This window comes from Phascolarctos cinereus, unplaced genomic scaffold, assembly GCF_003287225.1.
Source record: "Phascolarctos cinereus isolate Bilbo 61053 unplaced genomic scaffold, phaCin_HiC Scaffold_726;HRSCAF=1367, whole genome shotgun sequence".
Taxonomy (NCBI): domain Eukaryota; kingdom Metazoa; phylum Chordata; class Mammalia; order Diprotodontia; family Phascolarctidae; genus Phascolarctos; species Phascolarctos cinereus.
The window spans coordinates 311212321-311236290 of NW_027556098.1; the positions used below are offsets into that span (position 1 = coordinate 311212321).

General features: G+C 41.3%; 1 protein-coding gene across 3 annotated transcripts in view; it reads right to left on the reverse strand.

Annotated features, from left to right (window-relative positions):
- SIK3 (SIK family kinase 3) overlaps positions 1 to 1120 on the reverse strand; it is a 281596-nt gene extending 280476 nt beyond the window's left edge. For all 3 annotated transcript variants that reach the window (XM_020989699.2, XM_020989700.2, XM_020989698.2), the window contains exon 1: positions 816 to 1120. In XM_020989699.2, the coding sequence (XP_020845358.1) occupies positions 816 to 1085 (270 nt within the window). In that variant the 5' untranslated portion in view covers positions 1086 to 1120. The remainder of the gene's footprint in view (positions 1 to 815) is intronic.
- Between the last annotated feature and the right edge of the window lie 22850 nt (positions 1121 to 23970).

A 23970-nucleotide genomic window follows, 5' to 3' on the forward strand; every position in this document is an offset into this window, starting at 1 on the left:
AGACTGGTACAGCCAGGTACATCTCAAAACAGTGCTGTGCCCCTCGATGAACCTAAACCCCACACCCTATGCCTGACATCCACGAGAAGCTGACATTTTGGGTCTCCCCAAACCTCTTATCCCCCGAATTAGACCATACATCAGTATATAACACCCCAGATCCAGGGTTGTCCGTTTCCCAATTCCCCAGCGTATGTACGATCCCCTGCTCCCCACCATGCCATCACGACAAGGTCTAGGTTGTCCTGGTTCTCAGTCTCCCACCCCAATAGCTCTTCATAGAGGCTGGAATGACCCCGTTACGGCCCCAGGGCCCCCGTGTGGGGATCTCCCCATTTCCTGCTTGCCCTGGGAGACCATCCCACCGCCCCGATGTCCTCATCTCCTCCTTCCAGCCCCGGCCACCCGATAGTCCTCCCGCCCCCAGCCCGCAGGGGTTCCCGAGCTCCTTGGCGTCAGCAGCCCCCAGGGGCTCCCGTGTGGACGCGTCCGCCGGCCCCCCGGGCTTCCCCGCTTCCTGGTCCCCAGTGACTTCCCCTCTTCCCTGCAGCCAGTGTCTCTGTCTCTGCCTCTCGCCCCCTCCCCCAGCCGCGAGCGCCCCTGCTGCCCCCGGGCCGGCGCCTGCCCTTCACACCTCCGGCCGCTTGCCCCGTCCCCGCTGCCCGCCGCCCGCCGCCCCCCACCCCCGGGCCGGAGAGCCCCTGCCCCCGCCGGGTCCTCGCCGCTCCCCGCTCGCTCCGCCAACATTCGCTAGCCGGCTGCCCCGCCGGCCCGGCCCGGCTGCATGCCCCGCACGGCCCCGCGCCGCTCGCTACCTTGGCCTTGGTGACGAGGTGCGTGGCCCGCTTGACCACGGCGAAGTTGCCCTTGCCGATGGTGCGGTCGATCTCGTAGTAGCCGATGCGAGCGGGCATCGGCCCGCGGGGGGCCGGGGCTGGGGGACGCGGGGGGCCGGCCGAGGGCACCGGGGCGGGCGCGGCCGGGGGTCCGGCAGCGGGCGGAGGCAGCAGGCGGGCAGCCGGACCGACTCCCCCGGCTCCGGCCCCCGCAGCCCCGCCAGCTCCGCTTGCCGCCGCCGCCGCCATCTTGTTGTGCAGAGAAACCTCCGGGACCGCGGGGAGCCGGGAGGGGGGGCAGGGGGGCGGGAAAGGAGGGGGAAGCGGGGAATACGTCACTAGGGAGGCGGGGCGCCCGCGCCGCCCGGCGCCCAGCGCCATGGCAACCTCGCGTCACGTGCCGATTCGCGTCACTGCCCGGATCCATGGCAACCGTGACGTCACCGGCGCGCTCTGCCTCCCCGCGTGGGCCCAAGTTCGCTGGGCGCTAGCTCCCGAGCGCCCTCCTTTGGGGCCGAGGCTGCGGCCGCTCCGAGCGTGCTAACGAAGTTCGAGTTCCAGTCCGGCCTGTCCACGTGACCAGTCTTCTCCAAAAGACGTCCCTCACCCCATCCCGGACCCCACCACTCTTCCTGAAATTATGCCACTGTTTGACAGTGGTTACCACTCTCTCCTCCCCGTGTGACCTAGATTTCATCAGGACCCTGCTGAGGCTTCTCGGAGTCATGCACCGTCAGCGGAGGTTACATACACACCTTGGCCACTACACTAGCCGTGTGACCGCGGGCAATTTATTGCAGCTCTCAGGGCCTCAGTTTCCTCTTCCTTAAAATAAGGGAGTTGGAGGGGATGACCTCTAAGTTCTTTTCCTGTTCTAAAAATTCTGTTTCTCCTCCAGTGACTCACGACCCACTCATTCCTTAACCCCCTTGCAATCTCACTACCGCCCCCACCACTCTACTGAAACTGCCTTCTTTGAGGTCACCAATGACCTAATTGCCAAATCCAATTACCTTTTCTCAGAGTGAACCGCATGATGTAATGGAAAGGGCTCTGTCACTTTATTAGCTTTGTGACCTTGGGAAAGTAACTGCCTCATCTCGGCCTGCCTGTTTCTTTATCTGTAAAATGAGGAGTATCTTTAAGGTTCCTTCCATGTTCTATGCTAGTTCATTCACCTCCGCATTACTTGATACTGTTGCCTCATCAAACTGAGACCCGTTAAAGGCCTTAGCTTGAAAAGGCCAAGGTCTTGCACTGCATCCTGAGCCATCTCCTATCGTCCTGATCTTTATCTGGCCTCTGGACCCAGATGGCTCTGGAGGAGAAAGTGAGGCTGGTGACTGCACAGCCCTCCCTCACTTAAATCCAATTTACTTGCGTGTCATGGCATAACCTTCCCTGATGTCTTGGTCCTATATGAATGAAAGACGAACAATAACAAGTTGACATTGTTAACTATTACTCCCTGAAACTCCTCTCCCCCTTAGCTTCAAGAGCTGGCTCCTTTTCCTTCTGCTAACCCCTAAATGAGTATATTCTCCAAAGACCTTCCCTCCTCCCCTTCCACGATTTTATTTGCTTACAGTTTTCATTTACACCTTCTCTGGTGGTATATGACTCCTTCTTTGTCTATAGTTTAATCTCTCTCCTGAGCTACATGATCTCACATTTTCTATAAAACTCCTCTATTTGGTGGTCCCACTAACACCTCAGATTCAAAATACCCAAAACCAAAGGCATCATCTTCCCTATGAAACTGCATGCTGAATTCTCTGTTTCTTTTAATGGCATTATCAAACTCTTCATCTGGAGACTCCAAACCATTCTTCACTCTGCCTCACATCTAATCAATTGTCAAGTTTTGTCCATTTCACCTCTTCCATGTGTCTCACATCTGTTTCCTCTTTTCCCTTACTACTGTCATCATCTGAGCTAGGCCTTTATTACCTCTCACCTGGACTGTCACAACTGGATCCCTACTGGTCTCCTTACAAACAATGTCTCCTTCCTTCAAGCTATCCTGCACCCAGATGCCAAAGTAATACTTTCTAAAGTACAGCTCTGGTCATGTAACTTTCTTCAGACCTGACCATGTTCCTTCAATAGTTTGCTAAGTTATCTTCCTGAGTTCAAATTGGGCACTTACTAGTTGTGTGACCCTGGGCAAGTCACTTAACCCTGTTTGCCTCAGTGTCCTCATCTGTAAAATGAGCTGGAGAAGGAAATGGCAAACCACTCCAGTACCTTTGCCAAGAAAACCCCAAAATGGGATCATGGAAGAGTCGGGCATGACTGAAAATGACTGAACAATAACAAAGCAAGGTAATTGCTGCATGAGAAATGAAATTGTGAGATACTAGGGATTAACAAGACCTGTATGAAGGAGCAGCAGGAGTTCCCTATTTCCTTTTCCTTGGCCATAAAGAGACTTCCCATTGACCATCCAGGAACAGAGAGCCACTGCAACTAGAGATGTTCCCTGAGCAGTGGCTGGTTTTGGTCGTTAGAATCCTGGGTTGCCATGTGAGAGACAGGAAGCAATAAGCTGCTGAGGTCAAGTTAAGCCTCTAAGACCAGTCTCCTGGGAGGTGCTGGCAGCCCCAGCTGCTGCTGCTGCTCCTCCTCCTCCTCCTTCTTCTTTTTTCTCCTTCTCCTTCTTCTTCTTCCCCCTATCATGCCTATTTACTGAATAAACAGAGGATAAGACTATCTTCCAGGACCTCCTTCTGCACTCACTCACCAATCATGGCCTGAATTCGCTATTTCTTTCTTCACTAAACATTAGCTTCTAAACTCTCTGACATCTGGTTTCAGACTTCATCATGCAAATGAAACCACTCTCTCTCTCTCTCTTCAAAGTTAGCAATGTCTCTTAATTGCCAAATTAAGAGCTCTCAACCTTCTTGATCACTTTGTAATATTTGACATTAACTGCCTTTTTTCCCCTATATATTCTCTCATCTCTAGATTTTCAAGAGACTGAATTCTTCTCAGTTCTTCTACTACCTATGTGATTCTTTCTTAGTCTCCTTTGCTGAGTTTTCATCTATGTCAAGCCCACTGTGGGTATCCCCTAACTCTCTTTCTTGGACCCTCTTTTTTCCCTCTCTATGCTCTCTCATTTGGTGATCACATTAATTCCATGGATTCAATTATTATCTCTCTTCAGAGTATTCTCAGATTTACCTATCCAGTCCTAGTCTCTCTCCTAAGTTATAGTCCCACATTACCAAATGCCTTATTGGTATTTCAAGCTGGATATCCATAGGAATCTCAAACTCAACATGTCCAAAACAAAACTCATTCTCTTTCTCACAAAACCCAGCCTTCTTCTACGCTTCCCTATTACCAGCAAAGGCATCGTCACCCTTCTAGTCCATCAGGCTCATAATCTTGGTATCAGCCTTGACTCCTCACTCTTGCTCCACATTTCCAATCAGGTCCCAAATTATGTAATATCTTTCTCAAGATCTCTCTCATGTGTCTTCTTCTCTCTACTAATACAGCATCTCCCTTGGTTCAGGCTGTTACCAATTATCATTTAGATTATTGCAATGACTTTCTAATTAGATTCTATCCCAACTCTTTCGCTACTCCAATGCATCCTGCACATAGAGGCTGAAATGATTTTCCTAAAGCATAGGTCTGACCACGTCACGTTCTTCCCCACCCAGTAACCCCCAGGGGCTTCCCATTATGGTACCTTTAGGATCAAATATAAAGAAGGTTGTTTAGCATTATGAAGCAATTCACAACCTAGCCCCTTCGTATATTTTTTCTTACTCCTTACTCCCATCCATGAACTGCATAGTTCACACCTATTGACCAACTTGCTGCTCCTCACATGCAAGGCTCTATCTCCCATCTCCATAACTTTGGATTGCTTGTGCCCCATCCCTGGAATTCTCTCCCTCTCCTAACCTTTGCCCTCTAGAATTCCTAGCTTCCTTTAAGATTCAGCTCAGGCTTCACTTCCTGCAAGTGACCTTTCCTTGTTCTCCCTCATCCCTAGTTGCTAATGCCTTCTCTGTAAAGCTGCCTTCCTTCTATTCTATTTGTATGTGCCAAATTATATATATATGTGGAGTGCAAGACATTGCACTTACATTCGTAACCCACATGGATGCCAAGATGGCACAGTGGATACAGTGCTGGGCCTGACATCAGGAAAATTCATATTCCTGAGTTCAAATCTGGCTCAGACACTTATTAACTGTGTGACCCTGGGCAAGTCACTTAACCCTGTTTGCCTCAGTTTCCTCATCTGTAAAATGAGCTGAAAAAGGAAATGACAAACCACTCCACTATCTTTTTGAAGAAAACCCCACATGGATGTGGACATGTAGAATCAGAAGTGACTGAAAAATGATTGAACTGAGTTAAGGTCTCTCTTATATCATCAATACCATTAATTAGCTCTTCCATATCATTTAATCAGTTATCGATATTTACTGAAAAGACACAGCAAAAACAGAAATAGGAACCATTCCACACACACACCCAAAGGCATACTCTCTCCTGTATCACATTGGTTCCTGGGAAGAGTGGGCTCAAACTTAACCTACAAAGCATTTGCCCTACTACTTTACTTTTTTTTTTGTAAAGGAGGAAATCAGGGTTAGGTGACTTGCCCAGGGTCACAGAGATAGTAAGTGTCTGAAGCTAGATTTGAACTCAGGTCCTCCTGACTCCAGGACCAGAGCTCCCCCACCACTTTACTTTTTAATGCAGTGCACCTGATGGACAAACTGCTGTCATTCCCTCTTGGCCGCCTTAGATCCACTTAATTTTCACTAGGCTCAACTGTCAACAAAATCAGGCATGGAAACCAGCTCATACCTCTGATGACTCACTTTGCCAACCTTCTAAGCTCATAAAATCACAGCCTATTCTAATATACCCTTCACCTAAGATAAGGAAAGATAAGGTACAAATGATACAGAAGATAGCTGTGTATGTTCATGGCCGTATGTGAAAGACCTGGGTAGGAAAATAAAGGCCCAAGGCCTACCCCTCCCTTTGTCCCTGTCTCTATCTCTCTCTGTCTCTATCTGTCTCCCCCACCCCCCAAACCTGGAGGCTTGCAATACCAATTCCTCATTGGAATGCAACCAGGAAGCAAAGAGATGGAATCATCTAGTTCGGGGGTAGGAAACCTTTGGCCTTGAGGCCACATGTGGCCTTCTAGGTCCTTGGTTGCAGCCTTTTGACTGAGTCTGGGTTTTGCAGAACAAATTCTTTTATTAAGGGGATTTGTTTTGTAAAGTTTGGATTCGGTCAAAGGGCCACACTTGAGGACCTAGAGGGTCACATGTGGCCTTGAGGCCAAAGGTTCCCCACCCCTGTTCTAGTTGGTGCCTTTTGCAAGTAATCTCAATTTTAGTTCAATAGCTATTTAAAAGCCGTCTCTTCTTCAAGTGGTAAGCACCCTGGAAATAACACCTGCATGTATTCCAAAGTCCACACGGGAACTGCGTCAGGCAAAGCATGCTGTGCGCACTCACGAGGCCTAGGTTCTCAACAGCCAATCCTAGTCCCCTGTTACATACATGTTTTGTCTCCCCCACTAGAATGTAAGCTCATCAGGGGAAATGACTGTTCTTGCTTTTTCTTTGTATCCCCAACCCTTAGCACAGTGCCAGGTACATAGTAAGCAATTAATAAAATGCTTGTTGATTAAATGATTGATTGAGTCCAAACACTAATGTTGATGCTGGCCACAATCATCCTGTTGTCATCAACTCATCAGGAAGGGAAGTCAGGACAAATCCTTCTGTCCACTCTGGAGGCTGGGGGAGTGCAGCTGTAGTCAGGTTTCCTAGCAACTGGACAGCCTCCCTTGTTTTCTTCAAGGGTAATTTAAACATCAGCTATCACAACTTTTATGCTTTCCTGGAAACGATTAGAAATGAAGGCACCTCTGGAAGAAAACAAGAGCAGGGAATGCACATCTAACTTCCAAATAAAAGACACAGTTAAGTTTGTCCCCCACTGTATGAACTGGGATGTACGATAATGTTTGGATAGGGGCATTTATGCCTGGTATCCTAATGTAATGAGAGTAGTAGGTAATGAGCCTGATCGTGACTTGTATTAGCTAGGAAGTAGCTTCTGACCTCCTTAATCATGTTGAGTCTTCCTTTCAATTTGATTCTATAAGGATTTATTAAGCATCTACAAGGTGGCAGGCACTGTGCTGGACTGTAGGCATTTTAAAAAAACAAAACAAAGACAAAATGAAACCAATCTTGTCTTCTAGGAGCAGGGAACTTACATTCTACTATTAAAAGAACAAAGAGAAAGAAGAACCAGAACTGGTAGAAGAGGATGTGGAAAGGGGTGTGATGGGGTGAAATTCAATAAGCATTGATTCTGCTAGGCACTGGGGATACAACCACAAAACAATAAACAGTCCCTGGCCCTTAAGGGGGTTATATTCTACTGGGGGATACTCAGACAAGTAAAAATAAGACAATTCAAAGAGCAAGCTAGCACTAGGTTCTAAGGGGATTAGGAAAGCCTCCTGTAGGCAACACCTTGAAGAAAGGCAAGAATTCTAAGAGGCAAGAGGTGAGGCCTGTGGACAGCCTCTGCTATAGCAGGAAGGCAAGAGAGGAAATACTAAGCTCTGGGAACATTGTTTGTCTGGGGAAGCAGAAATGTTCAAAAAGCGCAGTGACAGAAATGTAAAAGAGTTTAGATCACAAGAGAGGTAGGACTGATAGGGAGTGATTTGTCAAGCACCTCAGGAAAGTAAACCCAGTTTAGACCCAGAAACAGAAAAATTATGGGCTTTTTTGGGAACAGGATAGAGCTATCCAGTTATCTACTGAAGAAAACATGTAAGAACTGCTGCCAGAATTGGACAGTATCTCAAGTGTATGTGATTTTCTTAAGCTGTCAACAGTGGATGCACTGTCTACCCACACAGCAGCCTGACCTAGTGAAATGAGCCCTAACTGTCTAGTCAAAGGAGTCAGGTTTGAAACTGAGCTCTTGCTCCTTACTAGCTATGTGACTTTAGGCAAGCCACTGCACCTCAGCTTTGTTTTCTATGGTGTGTTTCTAGCTCTAAATGCTAGGCAACATTTCCTAAGACTGGCCTGAGTGTATGTTGCTGTCCTGACAACTCTAAAGGAAATCACAGAAGATGTGAAGGGGACTTATATGAGATGGTAGGGCATGAAGGATAAAGCACTGGACTTGGGGAGTCAGGAGATATGGGTTAAAATTCAGCCTTTAATCTTTTTGAATGATGTGATCCCGAAAAAGTCACTGTATCAAGGAGGACTCATTTTCATCATCTGTAGAATGGAAATGATAATAATTAAACTTCCCAACTGCATGAAGTTGTTATAAGGGAATCATTTTATAAATCTTAAAGCACTGTATAATTGTGAGTTACCTTTGGTTTTGGGGGACTTTGGGGGGGAGGGGAGGTGGGATGGGGTTAGTCTCTGACCTGTGATTTCATCCATATGCTCTACTCCTTAAATTTGAAAGCAATTCCTTTGTAACTTATGGTCTTAGAAAATTGACTACTACTACTTCCTAAGGAAGAAATCCAAACGATCAATAGCCACCTTTAAGAAAAATATTTCAAATCACTAATAATTAGATAAATGAAAATTAAAGCAACCCTGAGTTTCTACCTAACACTCCAAGTTGACAAAAGAGGAAAATTACAAATACTGGAGGGGCTATGGGAAAAATAGGCACATTAATATACTTTCAGTGAAGCTGTGAACTAGTCTAGCCATTCTCAAAAACTAGTGGAACAATAGACCCCAAAGTTCCTACCCTGGGCATACACTTTGACCTAGAGATGTCACTACTACATCTATACCTCCAAAGAGATCGAAGAAAAAGACCAATGTGTACAAAAATATTTATAGCAGTTTCTTTTTGCTGTGGCAAGAAACTAGAACTAAGTGGATAATGACTGAACAAAATATAGTGTATGAATATACAGAATACTATTATGCCATTAAAAAAAGATGAAAAGGAGAATCAGTCAATAAACATTTATTAAGTACCTACCACGTGCCAGCTGCTGTGCTATGTGCTAAAGATACAAAGAAAGGAAAAAGGCAGTTCCTGCCCTCAGGGAGTTCATGATCTAATGTAAAAAACACATATAAAAAGAAGCAGAAAAGTGAGGGAAATTGGCTACATGGCACAAGATGTGACAAGTCCAGAGGAATGAATCTGGGTTTGTGAGAAATAAAAAGATGGCTGCCTGGGGCACTCTTCTTAACTGGAGGATCCCCAAAGAGCTCCCATTGTCCACCTTCCACCCTCTCCAACCAGAGGGAGGGAAAGGATCTCAGAGCTGATATGATCTTCACTATTGATGTGATCTTACAGGATTATGAGATTATAGAGAGTATGATGAAATCCAGAGAAGTACAACTGGGTGGGAAATGAAGAGTGGGGGACAGCTTGGAAACCTGGAAAGACTTGAATGAACTGATGCAGAGTGAAGTGAGAACAATTTATAGGTAACAACAATGTGGTGAAGACAAAAAACTTTGAAAGCTTCAAGAACTCTGATCAACTCAATGACCAACTGTGATCTCAAAGGACCAAAGAGTGTGACCTGTCACCTGACACAGAGGTCGTAAACTCAGGGTACAGAATGGGACAGACACACATACACACACACACACACACACACACACACACACACACACAAATACACACATATGTACCTACATACACATATATGTGTATTATGTATGTACATATTTTCCTCTGCGGACAATGTGACAATTAATTTCGCATGGTTAATATATATATTTATATAAAAAATATATATATATGTGACAAAGGGGTTTTTTTTATTTTATGGTGGGAAGGAGGAAAAAAATAGGTTTTGGTTCGTTTTTAAGAAATTTTTTTTAAAGAAGAAACAAAGACAGAAAATTGCCTATAGCACTATGAGATTAAGTGACTTGCTCATAGTTACACAGCAAAGCTATGTCAGAAGTAGAATTTGAACTCAAGTCTTTCTATATCCAAGGCCAGCCATATTGTCTTCCAGATCCTCCATTTAAGAAGAGTGCTCCAGAGAAGAGCTAGATGACACAGAGGATAGAGCACTGGACCTGGAGTCAGAAAGACCTGAGTTCAAATGTGAGCTCAGACACTTATTAGCTGTGTGACCCAAGACAAGTCACTTAACCCTGTTTGCCTCAGTTTCCTCATCTGTATAATGAGCTGGAGAAGGAAATGACAAACCACTCCAGCATTTTTGCCAAGAAAACCCCAAAGTGGCTGATCAGCGTCAGCACCACTAGGATTTCTAGTGGGACTAGGAAAGACTTCTCTTAAAAAATGGGATTTATCGGAGGGAAGGGGAGAACATTTAGAACTCAAAATCTTATGGAATTGAATGTTGAAAACTAAAAACAAAGAAAGAAAGAATGTGAAGGGAAAAAAAAGATGGAATTTTAGCTGGGACTTGAAGGAAGCCAGGGAAACCAAGAGGCAGAGATGAGTAAGGAGTATATTACAGGCATAGGGAGCAGCAAGTGAAAATGTCTGCAATCTGAAGATGGAGTGTGGTGTGGGTCACTGTATCACAGTCTCTGCGTGTGTGTGTGTGAGTGTGTGTGCCTGGGAGTGAGGGGCGAGCAAAATGTAAGAAGACGACTGGAAAGGTAGGGCCAGGTTATCAAGGACTTTGAAAGTCAAACAGGATTTTACATTTGATCCTATATAACAATCCACTGGAGTTTATTGAGTGGGAGAATGTAGAATAATATGGTCAGATCTGCACTGTAAGATGAACAATTTTGACAGCTAAGTGGAGGATAAACTGGAGTAGGGAAGCTTGAGGAAGGGAGATCGAAAAGCAGGCTTTTGCAATCAATAGTCCAGGCATGAAGTGATGAGAGCCTATACTAAGGTGGTAGCAGTGATAGAAGAGGAAAGGGGGCACATAAGAGAAATGTTATGAAGGCAAAATTGAGAAGACATGGCAAGAGACAGTAGAGGATGACCCCTAGATTGCAAGGCTGGCTGACTGGGAAATATACAGAAGTACAGGAAAGCATATAAAAACAATTTTACAAAAGCTCACCATTTCCAAAATCCATGGTTATAAAGGCATATGTATGATATGTATCTTCCAATACAGAATTTATTGGCTCTGTCAACAGAATTTTGAATTCACCAGTCTCTAACACGGAATGGTTGGAACCAAAACAGAGGATGCCAGAGGCAGGTGTGTCAGGAATCAAGTAGTGGTTTAATTAGTTTCAGAATGAGGAAAACATTTGTAATTGGACTCTCTCCTGAGTAGGAGGTCTTAACATGTTGGGGTAGAGGCAGTGCTTATATACATTCTGGGCTAGACTATGACATCATCATTTTTAGGTCTTGAGTTACTATTCCCACAAGTTCTGCGGGAACAGTATTGTCCCAAGTCTTGGGAGTCATGATTACTCTATAGAGTACAGAATGAGAGTTCTGTGACGGGAACAAGAGTACAGCACAAGGAACAGGGACTGTGAGTATGTCAGAAACATGATGGATATTGGCTCCCCTGGGAAATAGGGGGAATGAACACCTGGTGCAATAATACACTTTGCCAGAAGGTGAGATCATCCAGAGCGCAAAGGATTATTGTTATGCCAAGCTCAGGGCACTGACTGCTTGCTGGACCTTAGATAAGGGTTTGACAGCTATTTGTAAATTCTATAATAGAATAAATCAGGAAATTAATTTATATACATGCTCTAAAAATATTCTTCAGAGAGAGAGAGAGAGAGAAACTTCTTCCACAGAGACGGATGAACAGACAAGTAGATAATGTAATCTTGCTGTTATCCTTAACTCCTCATTCTCTCTCACCTCATATAGCCAATGAGTTGCTGAATTGTGATATTTCTACTTCTACAATATCTGTTGCATCTGTCCCCTTCTCTCTTTTTACAAAACCACCATCCTAGTTCCAGCCTGCAATACCCTCTATGGTCCATCCAAGTGAGCTTGTTTCTCACACAATTCTTTCTCCTTACACACCTATCCTCCACACAACAACCAAAGTGATTCCTAAAGCATAGGCCTGACCATGGCATTGCCTATTCAATAAATTCCTGTGACCCCCTGTTGCCTGTAGAGTCAAATACAAACTCTTCTGTGTAGCCTTGATAGCCTTTCACATCCTACCTCTAACCTGTGTTTCTTGTCTTCCTATATGTTACTCACTTTCGTGTATTGTACATTATGGCCAAACTGCCTTCTTGCTATTCCTCATACACTACATCTCCCATCTCTGCTCCTTTTCACTGACTGTCCCTCCATGCCTAGAATGTGCTCCAATCTCAACTTCATTTCTTAGAATTATTTCCTTCAAAACTCTGCTCAAGAGACAGCTTCTACATGCTTTTCCTGAGCCCTATCACCACTAGTGCCCTCCCTTCTAAAATATTACCTTGCATTTATTTTGTATATACTTATTTACAGAAATGTTGTTTTCCCCAATATAATGTGAATTCCTTTAAAACAGAAATTTTCTTCAATTTTGTCTTTGTATCCCCAACACCCTGGGCTAGGCTGTGCCATGGCAGCTACTTAATAAAGGCTTAGTGATTGAGTTAAATAAGAAAAAAGAAAGAAAGAGGGAGAGAGAGGGAGAGGGAGAGAGACAGAGAGAGAGAGAAAAGAAAGAAAGCTCACTTCCCATAATTAGACAGATATATAACCCTGGTTTCAAGTCAAGCATGGAGTATTTTGCATATGTGTGACTGACTACAAATTGGTGGAAAGAAAACTGAGTACAAAGTGATGAGTGGGGTGGGTGTTGGTAAAAAAAAAAAGGCTTTGAGGAAAAGAAACATCCTTTCTTTGTAAGAGGACAGGTGTGATTGGAGACTGACTCCAAGCATAGAAAGAGAGAGAAAAAGACGGGCTTTGGAAACAATAGAAGTTTAGGGGAAAGTGGTTCCTCAGCATGTGCCTGAATTTCCAGCTTGCCTCTCTAGAGATTTGGGGGAAGTTCCCTTTGGTGAGATCAGGACTTCTTTCTTGGTGAGATAAGATCTCATCTCATTCCCCTTCAAAGAGTTCATTCACTCTGTGTATTTTCTAGTATTTTCTAATCTGCATAACTTCTCTGATTTCTGTTTACTATCGGCTTGGATACATGAGTTTATTTTATATTTGCTATTTGTGATGTCCTTCTGTATAACCAGCATTTGGTGGGAAAGGACAAGTTGGTGGGTACAAGTTTTGGGTACCCTCCCCCAAACCTGTAAGGGATAGTGAACAAAGAAACTTTTTTTCTGAACCTAGGCCAGCAATATTTAGAGGGGAAGATATGTATATACATATATAAATATATGTGTATATATATAAAATACATGCACATGCATACATACATGCACAACATGTACACATATACATACATATATGTCCTCTAGGAAATTAAAAATGGACGTAACTGAGTTGCTCTGGAACTTGCTTTCCTCTCCTCCAACTATTGCACTGGCTTTAGCTCAGAAATGGTCCAGACCTCAGGTCTTACTTATCAATGCCTCCCACAAGGCAAATTTTAGACATCACATATGGACATACATATCTCACATGGGTAATACACATCTTATAGACAGATAGATAGATAGACATTAGATGTCATTAAATAAATTCACCACTCTTTATTTATTGGTCAGTTTTTATTTGTTACTTCAATTCAATTCAGTATTTCTACATCCATTCTTCCCTTCAGCCCAGATGAAATTTTCCATCTCTAAGAGCAGCAACTTCCTCACAGCACTAGGAAACAGATCTAAGCAACCAGATAGTCTTCATGTCCCATTGCTACAAAATGTATTAGGCAGAGGGCTTGAGAGAAATCAAACGATTTTTCAGTCCAATGTATATTGTCCTGTTACTCTCTAGTCGTGGCCTTTCTGTTAAGCTATTGAGCCATTCATAAAGATTATATACTCCCTACCATTTATACATATTTTCTGACTCATTTTGAGCATTCTTTTTATTTGCTCATAAAATAGTTTCCCCTTAGATCCATATGCCTTAAACATGTGATTTTTTTTCATAGCTATTTCTCAGTGTAGGATAACAATTGCATCTGTAAATATATGGCTTTTAAAAGACTTTTCTGATTTTACTATGACTTCAACCCAACATTTCCCCCCCAGAGGAACATATTTCTGAGTTGTTGTTTTTTTTAAAGATCAGTGAGAAAATAGGATTTGATATTGAGAAATTTCCACATGAAAAGAACTATTTCATCAAAGTTTCCATAAAATAGAATAATATCTAAAATATATATAGTGTTTTAAGGGTTATAAAGCACTTTAAGTAATTATGTATATATGTATATGTATGTGTGTAAATATATGTAAAGTATATATACATATGTGTAAAGTGCTTTATATATGTGTATATATACATATATTTGTATATATAAAATCTCATTTGATTTATCCTCACCACAAGCCTGTGAGGCACTATTATAATCTTCATCATATAGATGAGGAAATGGAACTTGAGAGAGATCAAGTGATTTGCTTAAAGTGGTACAGCTAGTAGGTGGCTGAGGCAGGGCTGGTCTTCCTAACTCCAGTCAGTACTCCATCCACTGCACATCTTAGAATAGATGACCTATTTCACTGATCAGTGAATTATATTAAATTATATTATATTATATTAATTCTATTCTATTCCATCATATTATATTATATTATATCAATTATATTACCAATTGTACATATTACCAATGTACATCTTAGTTAACTCACTATTTCATACTAATGGAGTGATTTTCTTCTAAGTTTCCTCTTTCCCTTAAAAGCAGAATTGAGAGAATGTATAGGGAATTTGACTAGTGGAATATTCTGATTAGCTGAGGTATAGCTATATTTCATAGTTATCTCAGAATTGGAAGGGATCTCAAAGGCCAACAACTAGTCCAACTTGCACCTGACTGACAATGGTCATCCAGCCTTCACTTGAAGACCTTTAGTGAAAAGGGAACCTACTATTTCCCAAGGCAGCTCCTTCTACTTTTAGATTGTTGTAATTATTAGGAAGTTCTCTTGCTGTTAAAGCCCTTTATCTGCCATCTGCAACTTCTGCTCATTGCTCCTAATTCTATCCTTGATGAAAAGAAGTCATCATCCTGCAGGCAACCTGATGATGGTCCTTGAACCAAAGACATAAAGTCCACTGCTGCTTATACCAAAAGTCTTTTCACTTTGATAGGGCCTGCTAGAGCTTACCCTCCACTGACATACCTTTGGAAAACCCACACTATAATGAGGCATCATGATGGGACTTTGATGGAGGCAAAATTGACAGTACTTCAAACAAAACTACGAATTTCTACTTCTAATACCTGCCTCAAGAAGAAGTTTCCACATTTTTTGACCTAATGTCTACCCATATGTTAAAGCCCAGCTCCTTCCCTGGTTCACCCACACAGAAAGGATCTCTTTCCTCTTGGGACTAATATAGCATTCTTTTTATCTCTTATATTGGACTTTCACACTCTACCTTGTATTATATAAAATAACTATTAAGGGCCATGTTTTGTCTCTTTTCTTGGGTTGTAAGTTCTGTGAGGATAGGAACTCTGTCTTGATCTTTATAACTTCAATAGCACCACGTGCAGTGCCTTATTTATAGTAGATACCCACTGAATATTTGCTTAATTTAATTTAATTCTGTCCCTTCCTTGAAATCTCTCCTTTTTTTGACCCTCTCCCAATGGATTCAAGTACCCCCTGCAGGGACTGTCTCTGGGGATGGCACATTTATTCCCATCAGTTTTTCTTTAGTCTCTGGGCTAACCCAAGTTGGGTGAGCATTCGCCCTTTCAGCAATGTCTGTCCTGAAGGGAGGATTCGCTTTCTAACTTCCACTGACTTCTGCAGAAAAAAAAAAAAAGAACCTTTCTAAATTTTGGCCAGAATACATTTTTACTGTGAGGGTCCATTTTAATTAGCTAAACTGTCATTGTTTCAGTTCTGTTCTGTTCATAATTCGCTTTTGTTCATTTAGAGTCCAGCTCTGTGCGTCTTCTACTGACGGGTTGCCAATAACTTTCTCCCTTGTCGATAGTGACACCTGGTGCTAAAAATCCTGGACTACAGCATTTCTAGCTATGAATTCTGGGTTTTCCCTCTCCGGTGAGCTTTTCTTTCCTAATTATACGTAGAATTTAAAGCTGGTAGAAACTTTAGTGTTTATCTAGGCCAACCTACTCACTTTATAGATGAAGATGCTTAAGCCAACTCAAGAAGTGATTTGCTCAATCACATAGCTAGTAAGGATCAAAGCCAGGAACAAAACCCAGAAAGAAGCTGAAACCAGAGAGATGAAACCCAGCAGAGAATGTAGCCATAACAAGTTGGCTTTTTTTCCTAGGCAATGGGGTTAAGTGACTTGCCCAGGGTCACACAACTAGTAAGTGTTAGCTGTCTGAGGGCATATTTGAACTCAGGTCCTGCTGACTCCAGAGACAGTGCTCCATCCACTACACCACCCAGCTGCCCCAGAAGTTAGCTTTCTTTATAGAACACAAAAGGGTTATGTGTTAGGATGGTGTTTCCAAGCCATGATTTTGTAACAAACCAGGACATTTTCCAGAAACTTTCAAAGCCAAATTAATTCTTGCTGATCTAAATTTTAAAATAAATAAATAAATTATAGATTTAGAATAAGAGTTTCAGATGTCCCCCCAAAAATTTTTTAAAGCTGAAAAAATTACTAGAGGTTAGGGAAGAGTGTCAGAAAAAGGTAAAGAAGGCAGTAAAAATTAAAGGGGTTTTTTTTACATCATCAATTAGTATTGATTTAATTGTTGCTACTCTAAATGTTAGAACTTTGCCCGATGAATGATGTTTCTAGAGAAACTGACATATCAACATTTTAATTCATTCATCACAGTCTTGTCAAACCTCCCCAGACTGAGCCCTGCACATTTGACAAACCCTGACATTTGACAAACAATTAAGCCAAAGCATTTGATAGTGACTATAGCTGAGAATTATGCAACATTCTATGTCTAGTGCTAAACCATATTAATATTGACATTTTCACTATAAATGTGTAATGCCTAGGGCCCAATTCACATGTAGATCCCTAAAAACTATTCCAATCCCAAAGTAGCTTGTGGGTCCGTATCTCTCAAAACCATACATAGTTCATGAGATCCATATGTGTTGGGTTTGTTTTTTTTTTCTAACTAGGCCAAACAGAGAATGCATTAGTTCAAAGCAAAATGCATTTGATTGAATAGCACAGAAAAGTAAGTGACAGAGAAGATTTCCTCCCCCACACATATAGGCACGCATTCTCCCACTGTTTAACACACTGCCACGTAGAAGAGGATATACACAGGAAATACAGGTGGGCAAGAAATATATCTTACTTGAACTGCTACTTCACTAAACTGCTAGTAATTTCATCTCTGAAAAATGTGATGTTCCAGCCTTTTTGGGGCTGATACCCCCAGCCAGATGCACACAATCAGCTACCTACCCTCAGGACTTTAATTGTCTTTTAAACTCCTTTGTTCTTGCAATTGTTCAGATAATCTCAGTCCATACTTTTTATTTGACTTAGAGTGAGAAAATTTGCTTTAACATCCCATGATGCCAATTAATTTTTGCAAATTACAGGAGTTGGGTGAAGAAGACTCAAGGGGCTGAAAACTTTTGCCCTACTTCTCAGTGAAACCAAACCACTTAACTCCCTACAAAAAGAAAACAGATGATATGAGAAAGTTGAAGCTAAATGAAAGGATAACTCACTGAAGAACAGAAAATCTTGATATGTTGATTGTTAATTGCAAAAAAAAAAGCATTTCACTTTGACAGAGCAAATCCTAGTCTTGAAAGTTTTTTCTTTCAATAAGGTGTCTTTCTCTTTGCAAAGGTAAATAAAGGAATTTGTAGAATTGGTTTCACCATGCACACAAAGCCAGCAAGAAAATTCATTTCATAGGTTACTTGGTCTTCTCACTTTGCAGTGGTCATGATGAACATAAGCAAAAAAAGAAAAAAGAAAAAAAGAAAATAATTGCAGCTTATGCCAACATCTGTTGTAGACATGAACAATTAGCTTGTTTTAATTCTAGAACAATAGGATGGTCCCACAGGTCCATGTGCCTTTGCTTTTCTACTGCTTTGGACAGTGTATGTTAAACTTTGTAAACAGTGTATGTTAAACTAATGGAAATAAAATCACAATCACTCTAAGCCTCCACTTAGGAAAACACCTAACATTTTGATAGATGTTTAGCTCTAGTTAATCCTTGGCCTCTTTGCGGTTGAGGAAAATTCAAGTTACTGGGACTCTTTGGATAAAGAAACAACAGATATCTGTTAATAGGTACTAGGAGGGGAATCTGGGAAAAAGTAGATCATTTTGGGGGGTAACTTCCCTCTGTCCTTGAGAAGGTAAATACAACTGTTGGTGTTTACCTTAATCTTCTGATCTAAAATTACTATAGAATCATGTTCCTTCCCTACATCTTCCTTCTCCACCATATCTCAACCTTACTTTCACTTTCTCCTTTTTCTAACTGCTGATTCTTTCTGGATCATCTCTTGATGTCTCTATTCTTTTCTCCATTCTGCTGGGCCCTTAAAATCTGAAGTAGCTCTGATTTTACACAAGCTGCCCTGGACATAACTAAGTGCCTCCAGCACTCAGAACAGATTTCTTGTCACTCTAATCAAAATCTATTTCACTTAAAGTGCCTGGGCCTTTTTTACACCCAGGTCTGACTGACTGATTCAACAAGAAGTGTTCTTTTTTTGTGGTGGCAAAGAATTGGAAATTGAGAGGATGCCCATCAATTGGGGAATGACTGAACAAGTTGCGGTATATGAATGTAATGGAATACTATTGTGCTATAAGAAATGATGAACAGGCTGACTTCAGAAAAACTTGGAGAGACTTGTATGGTCTGATGCTGAGTGAAGTAAGCAGAACCAGGAGAACAATGTACACAATAACGGCCATGTTGTGCAATGACTAACATTGATGAACTTAACCCTTCCCAGCAATACAAGGATCTGAGACATCTCCAAAGGCCTCGTGATGGAAAATGCTATCCACATCCAAAGAAAGAACTATGGAGTTTGAATGCAGATCGAAGCATACTATTTGCTATTTTTTTTCTTCTGTTGAGTTTTGTTTCCTCTTTCTGCTGGTTCCTTCTATTGGTTCTAATTCTTACTTACAATACCACTAATGTGAAAATATGTTTAATAGGAATGTATAAGTATAGCATGTATCATATTGTGTGCCATCTTAGGAAGGGTGGTGGGGAAGAAGGGGGAGAAAAATTTTAAACTCAAAAGCATATGGAAGTGATTGTTGATAAATCAAAATAAATTAATAAAAAAAAAAAGAAGTGTTCTTACCTAACAAAGGTAACAACTGTTAAGTGGAGTGGGTTAATCAATGGATACCCCACTTTTATATGGAGCATGAAGAAACAGAAAAATTATGCAAACACTTTGGCAAGTTCCTCCAAAATAAGTCAATATATACTCAATGACTTCAGTGGAAGGTAGGCACAAGGGAAGACTGTGAAAAATATTTTGAAAAATGTGTTTCAGGATTAAGGAAAAGAAAAACACTAAAACACTATACTACTCAGAATTCTCAAGCTTATATTTCATGAATGCTTTCTTTTTAAGAGAGGCAGAAGGCAGGGTGAGCATCAAATATTACCCTAAAAAAATGAAAGTGACTATAGCTTAACAGACAGGAAACAACTAACTAGATCCTGACATGAGAGTCATTTCCAAATCACCCATCTATGTGTAGTCAGAACATTGACTACTTAGTGCAAAGGCCAAAATCAACAACAAAAAGGATAACAATAAGAAAAAGCCACTATATGCAATTACAACAGTTCCAACCTGACCTATTTAAATAAGTTATTGGTGCTAAAAATTGGAAATGCCTAGAAGACACCATTTCTGGACCTTAATCTCTACATGTGTAAAATGAAGAGGTTATCCTTGGTGACCAAAGTAAGGTCCCTTCAAGCTCTAAATCCACAATCCTAAGATATAACTTAGAAGTTAAATTATTTTTAAAAAATAGTTCTACAATGAGGACTTCAAAAGAGCCCAGAAGCTGCTTTAGCCAGCACACACTTGATCTCCTTGCCATGCAGAAAGACAAGGCAATGACACTGATTTATAGCAGAGTCATCAGACTTATCCCAGGTACATGCTCCCACCTGCAAAACTCCCAAGTGCTGGGAGAAGCAGATTAAAATGTAGTTGGGAAATGTTTAACAAAAGAAATAAAATTACGACAAAAATAGGTAATGTTGATTTGTGGTTTTTTAAGTCACTATGTAGCCTGCAGCAGTTCATTTGTCTTCGAGTTTGACATCACTGATTTATAGTACAAACCATTTATAATACATTGCATAGAAAGATGGCAGAAAATTATTAACAGTATTACCTTATAAAATAGCAAAAAGCAATGAAGGGGAAAATTATTTTGAAGAAGGCTTGCCATAAGACCTAAGGTATATCATCCCAAGAGAAATTATAGATAAAGCTAGAAAGACAAGTAGACAGAAAATAGAAGAGATCTGTCGTATTTCTTTAGCAATCTATTCTCATCATTAATGACAGCAGAACCACCACATTTGCATGATATAGGGAAGTAGACATGGCATTTAAAAGATGAAGAATGTTCAAATCCGGCCTCAGACACTTGACACTTGCTGGCTGTGTGACCCTGGGCAAATCACTTGACCCCAATTACCTCACCAAAAAAAAAAAGCAAAAAAAAATTTTTAATTAAAAAAATAAAAGATGAAGAGTAGCTGGAACAAACCAAGTACACCAGGTAAATCTGTGCTGGACGTGACCCAATTTTGAAAGCACTGAAGGATCCATGCTCATGTCTCAAAGACGATATTAAATAACTAGAAAAAGTATATATATGAATGGTTTTACCAAAACAAAGTAACTAGGAAGCTATCAGCAGCTAGTGTCCCACATGCTTACTTTCTCATCTCTATAAAACATTTATGAGAATGACCTGCTAACCTATTGAGTATATACATGAAAATATAAGAACAGGAAAACAGGGAGACTTCCAGACAATTTTCTACTGCAGACCACATTTTCAGAAAGGTGCTGAGAATAGAAAATCTTGATATGTTGATTAATTGCAAAAAAAAATCCCATTTAGCCTAATAGCAGCTAGGTGGTGCACAGTAGATAAGAGTCCCTGGAGTCAGGAAGACCTGAATTCAAATCCAACCTCAGACACTAGCTGGGTGACCCTGGGCACATCATTTACCCCTGTTTGCCTCAGTTTCCTCATCTATAAAATGAGCTGGAGAAGGAAACGACAAACTACTCCAATATCATTTTTTCCCCTTTGGGTGAGGCAATTGGGGTTAAGTGACTTGCCCAGGGTCACACAGCTAGTAAGTGTCAAGTGTCTTGTCTGAGACCGGATTTGAACTCAAGTCATCTTGACTCCAGGGCCGGTGCTCTATCCACTGTGCCACCTAGCTACCACATTCCAATATCTGCACCGACAAAATCTCAAATAGGGTCATGAAGAGTGGGACATTACTGAATGACAATTTAACTTGATAGAGCAAATCTCAATCTTGAAGGTTTTCTTTCAACAAAGAGCCTCTCTGTCAGATGTTAATGTAATATGCATAAATATGAGCCAGGTTCAAGGCAGGATCTTTGACTCACCATAGTTATGGAAATATGAATCAAGCCCCTATTCTTTACAATAGCTACCAACAATCCAGGAACAATAAATTGAATAGCAAACTTTGAATTAAAACTGAATGGCAAATTAAACAAGGAAAAATTTCCCCATACACAAAGTGGTACAATATTCCATAGATCCACATGCCATTTTAGTAAAAGAGGGGATGTTCCCTGAACACTTTATAAAGCCAGGTTTGCATCCCAAGGGGAATTGCTTTTTATTGCTTTGTCTCCTAGAAACTGTGTTCCACTGTATCTGTGATGCTCCTCAGGTACTGTTCTTTTCTGCCTCCGAAGCTTCCACTTGCTACTAAGTTTGGGACTGCTTCTCTACTGAGCTACTATTGTCATCTACTGCTGGATTTTTTGCTTGGTAATATACAGATACTTTCTAGAACTCTCTTCTGATGCTGGGAATGCTTCTTTCTCAAAGAAAATATCATCACTCTTTAGTGAAACTGTTTGTAACTAGGGCTAATCAAACATAAAGAATGAAAAGAGGCAGTTTATAGGATCATATGTTGAGAGATGTAAGGGACCTTTGAGGTCATCTAGTCTAACTACTACCTTTTATAGATGAGAAAAAATGAGGTCTTGAGTGTTTAAAAAACTTACCCAAGGTCACATAGGTAGTATATCAGAGCTGGGATTTGAATTCAGGTTTTAACTGTAAATGTAGCATTCTTTCCCCTGCACCAGGAAAAAGAAAAAACTAACATACCATTTGTCAGATTATAAGGCAGTGTGCCACACCCAGAGTTGCCCAATCTCTGCAATGAAAGGAGAAAGGTGCATCCTCAGAGCTCTTCTTTGAGTTCAAGCTTTGTCATTACAATTATACAGTATTCAGTTTCTAATTTTTTAATTCTTTCTATTGTTTTAATTATTGTACGTATTATTTTCCTGGTTCTGCTCACTTCACTTTGCATCAGTTCATATAAGTCTTCCCATGCTTCCTTGAATCCTTCATATTCAGCATTTCTCATGGTACAATAATATTCTATTACTTTCATGTCCCAAGATTTCAGCTCTTTTGTCAGTCAGGCTCATAGCAGCACTCAGCCAGCACAGAAGAGGCCCTCAAGTCAAGGTCTTTCTTTTCCAACTACTCTGATCTCACTTGTCAGGAATTCCCCAGGTCTACTTAATATTTAGCTTGTGGTAAGTAAATTCCTTTAAACTCTTCTCGATACCCTGGTACCTAGAACCACAACTATACAAACAACTCCGAAGTTTCTATAAGCTTCAAAGAGGCACCTAGTCATACCAGTCCTGGTGACCTTTGTCCTGCTCTCCTGAAACTATACCAGGTCACCACCCTTACTTCTCCCTTCAGAAAAAAAAATTGCATTCTTTGCAAATTCTAGTACATAGTAACAGTTTGTAAGTGCACACCAAACATCCATTAATTTTCATATGGTACTGTTATATGAACTTCACCAAAGTTATAGGAGATACATTCAGGTATGTAACCATGAGTATCACAGGACAAAATTTCATGTAGTAGACCAGTCATTCAGTCAATAAACATTTATTAACTGCCTGTTATGTACCAGACCAAAAACAGGATAAAGCATTTCAGCAAAGGATTCCATCTAATCCAACCCACCCTTCTCCCTCTCCCAAGAATTTCCTCTACCATATCCCTAACAAATGATTAGCATTTATTTGCCTGAAGACCTCCAATGAGGTCACTACATCCCAAGGCAAGCTATTCTACTTTTAGACAAATACTCTAAATTCCCCTCTTTGACACTTCCACTCATTCCTCCTCCTGGGTCATAGCCGGTTGTCTTGGCTTTTGTCCTGCCACTGACTCCAATGACTCTGGAGGAGAAAGTGAGGCTGATGACTGTGCAGCTCTGCCTCACTTCAATCCAGTTCACTCCCAAGTCAAGACATCACCTTCGTGATGTCACAACATCGCTCCTCATTCTGCTCTCTGGAGCTAAACAGAAAAATATTTAATCCCTTTTCTACATAATAGCCCTTCAGGTACATGAACACAGTTATCATGTGTTCCCTGAGTTTTCTCTTCTGAACACCCCTAATTCCTTCCACCCTTCTTCTTATGGCCTAAAATCAAGGCCCTTCACCTTCCTGGTTACCTTCCTTTGGATTCTTTCCATTACATAACACACTGCGATTACTTACAAAAACACATTACATACGCACCACCAATGGGAACCACTTGGAGAAATGTGTAACTTCTCTACTCATTTACCTCTAGAACATCACGTGTCTGGTCATTGGACAGATAATTCTGTTTCCAACTACTAACTTGTCAGTATCCTCAGTGTACTGGCCTGTAATCATAGGATAAGAGATTTGGAGCTGGGAAGAACTTCAGAGACAATCTAATCTAATCCTTTCATTTTCAG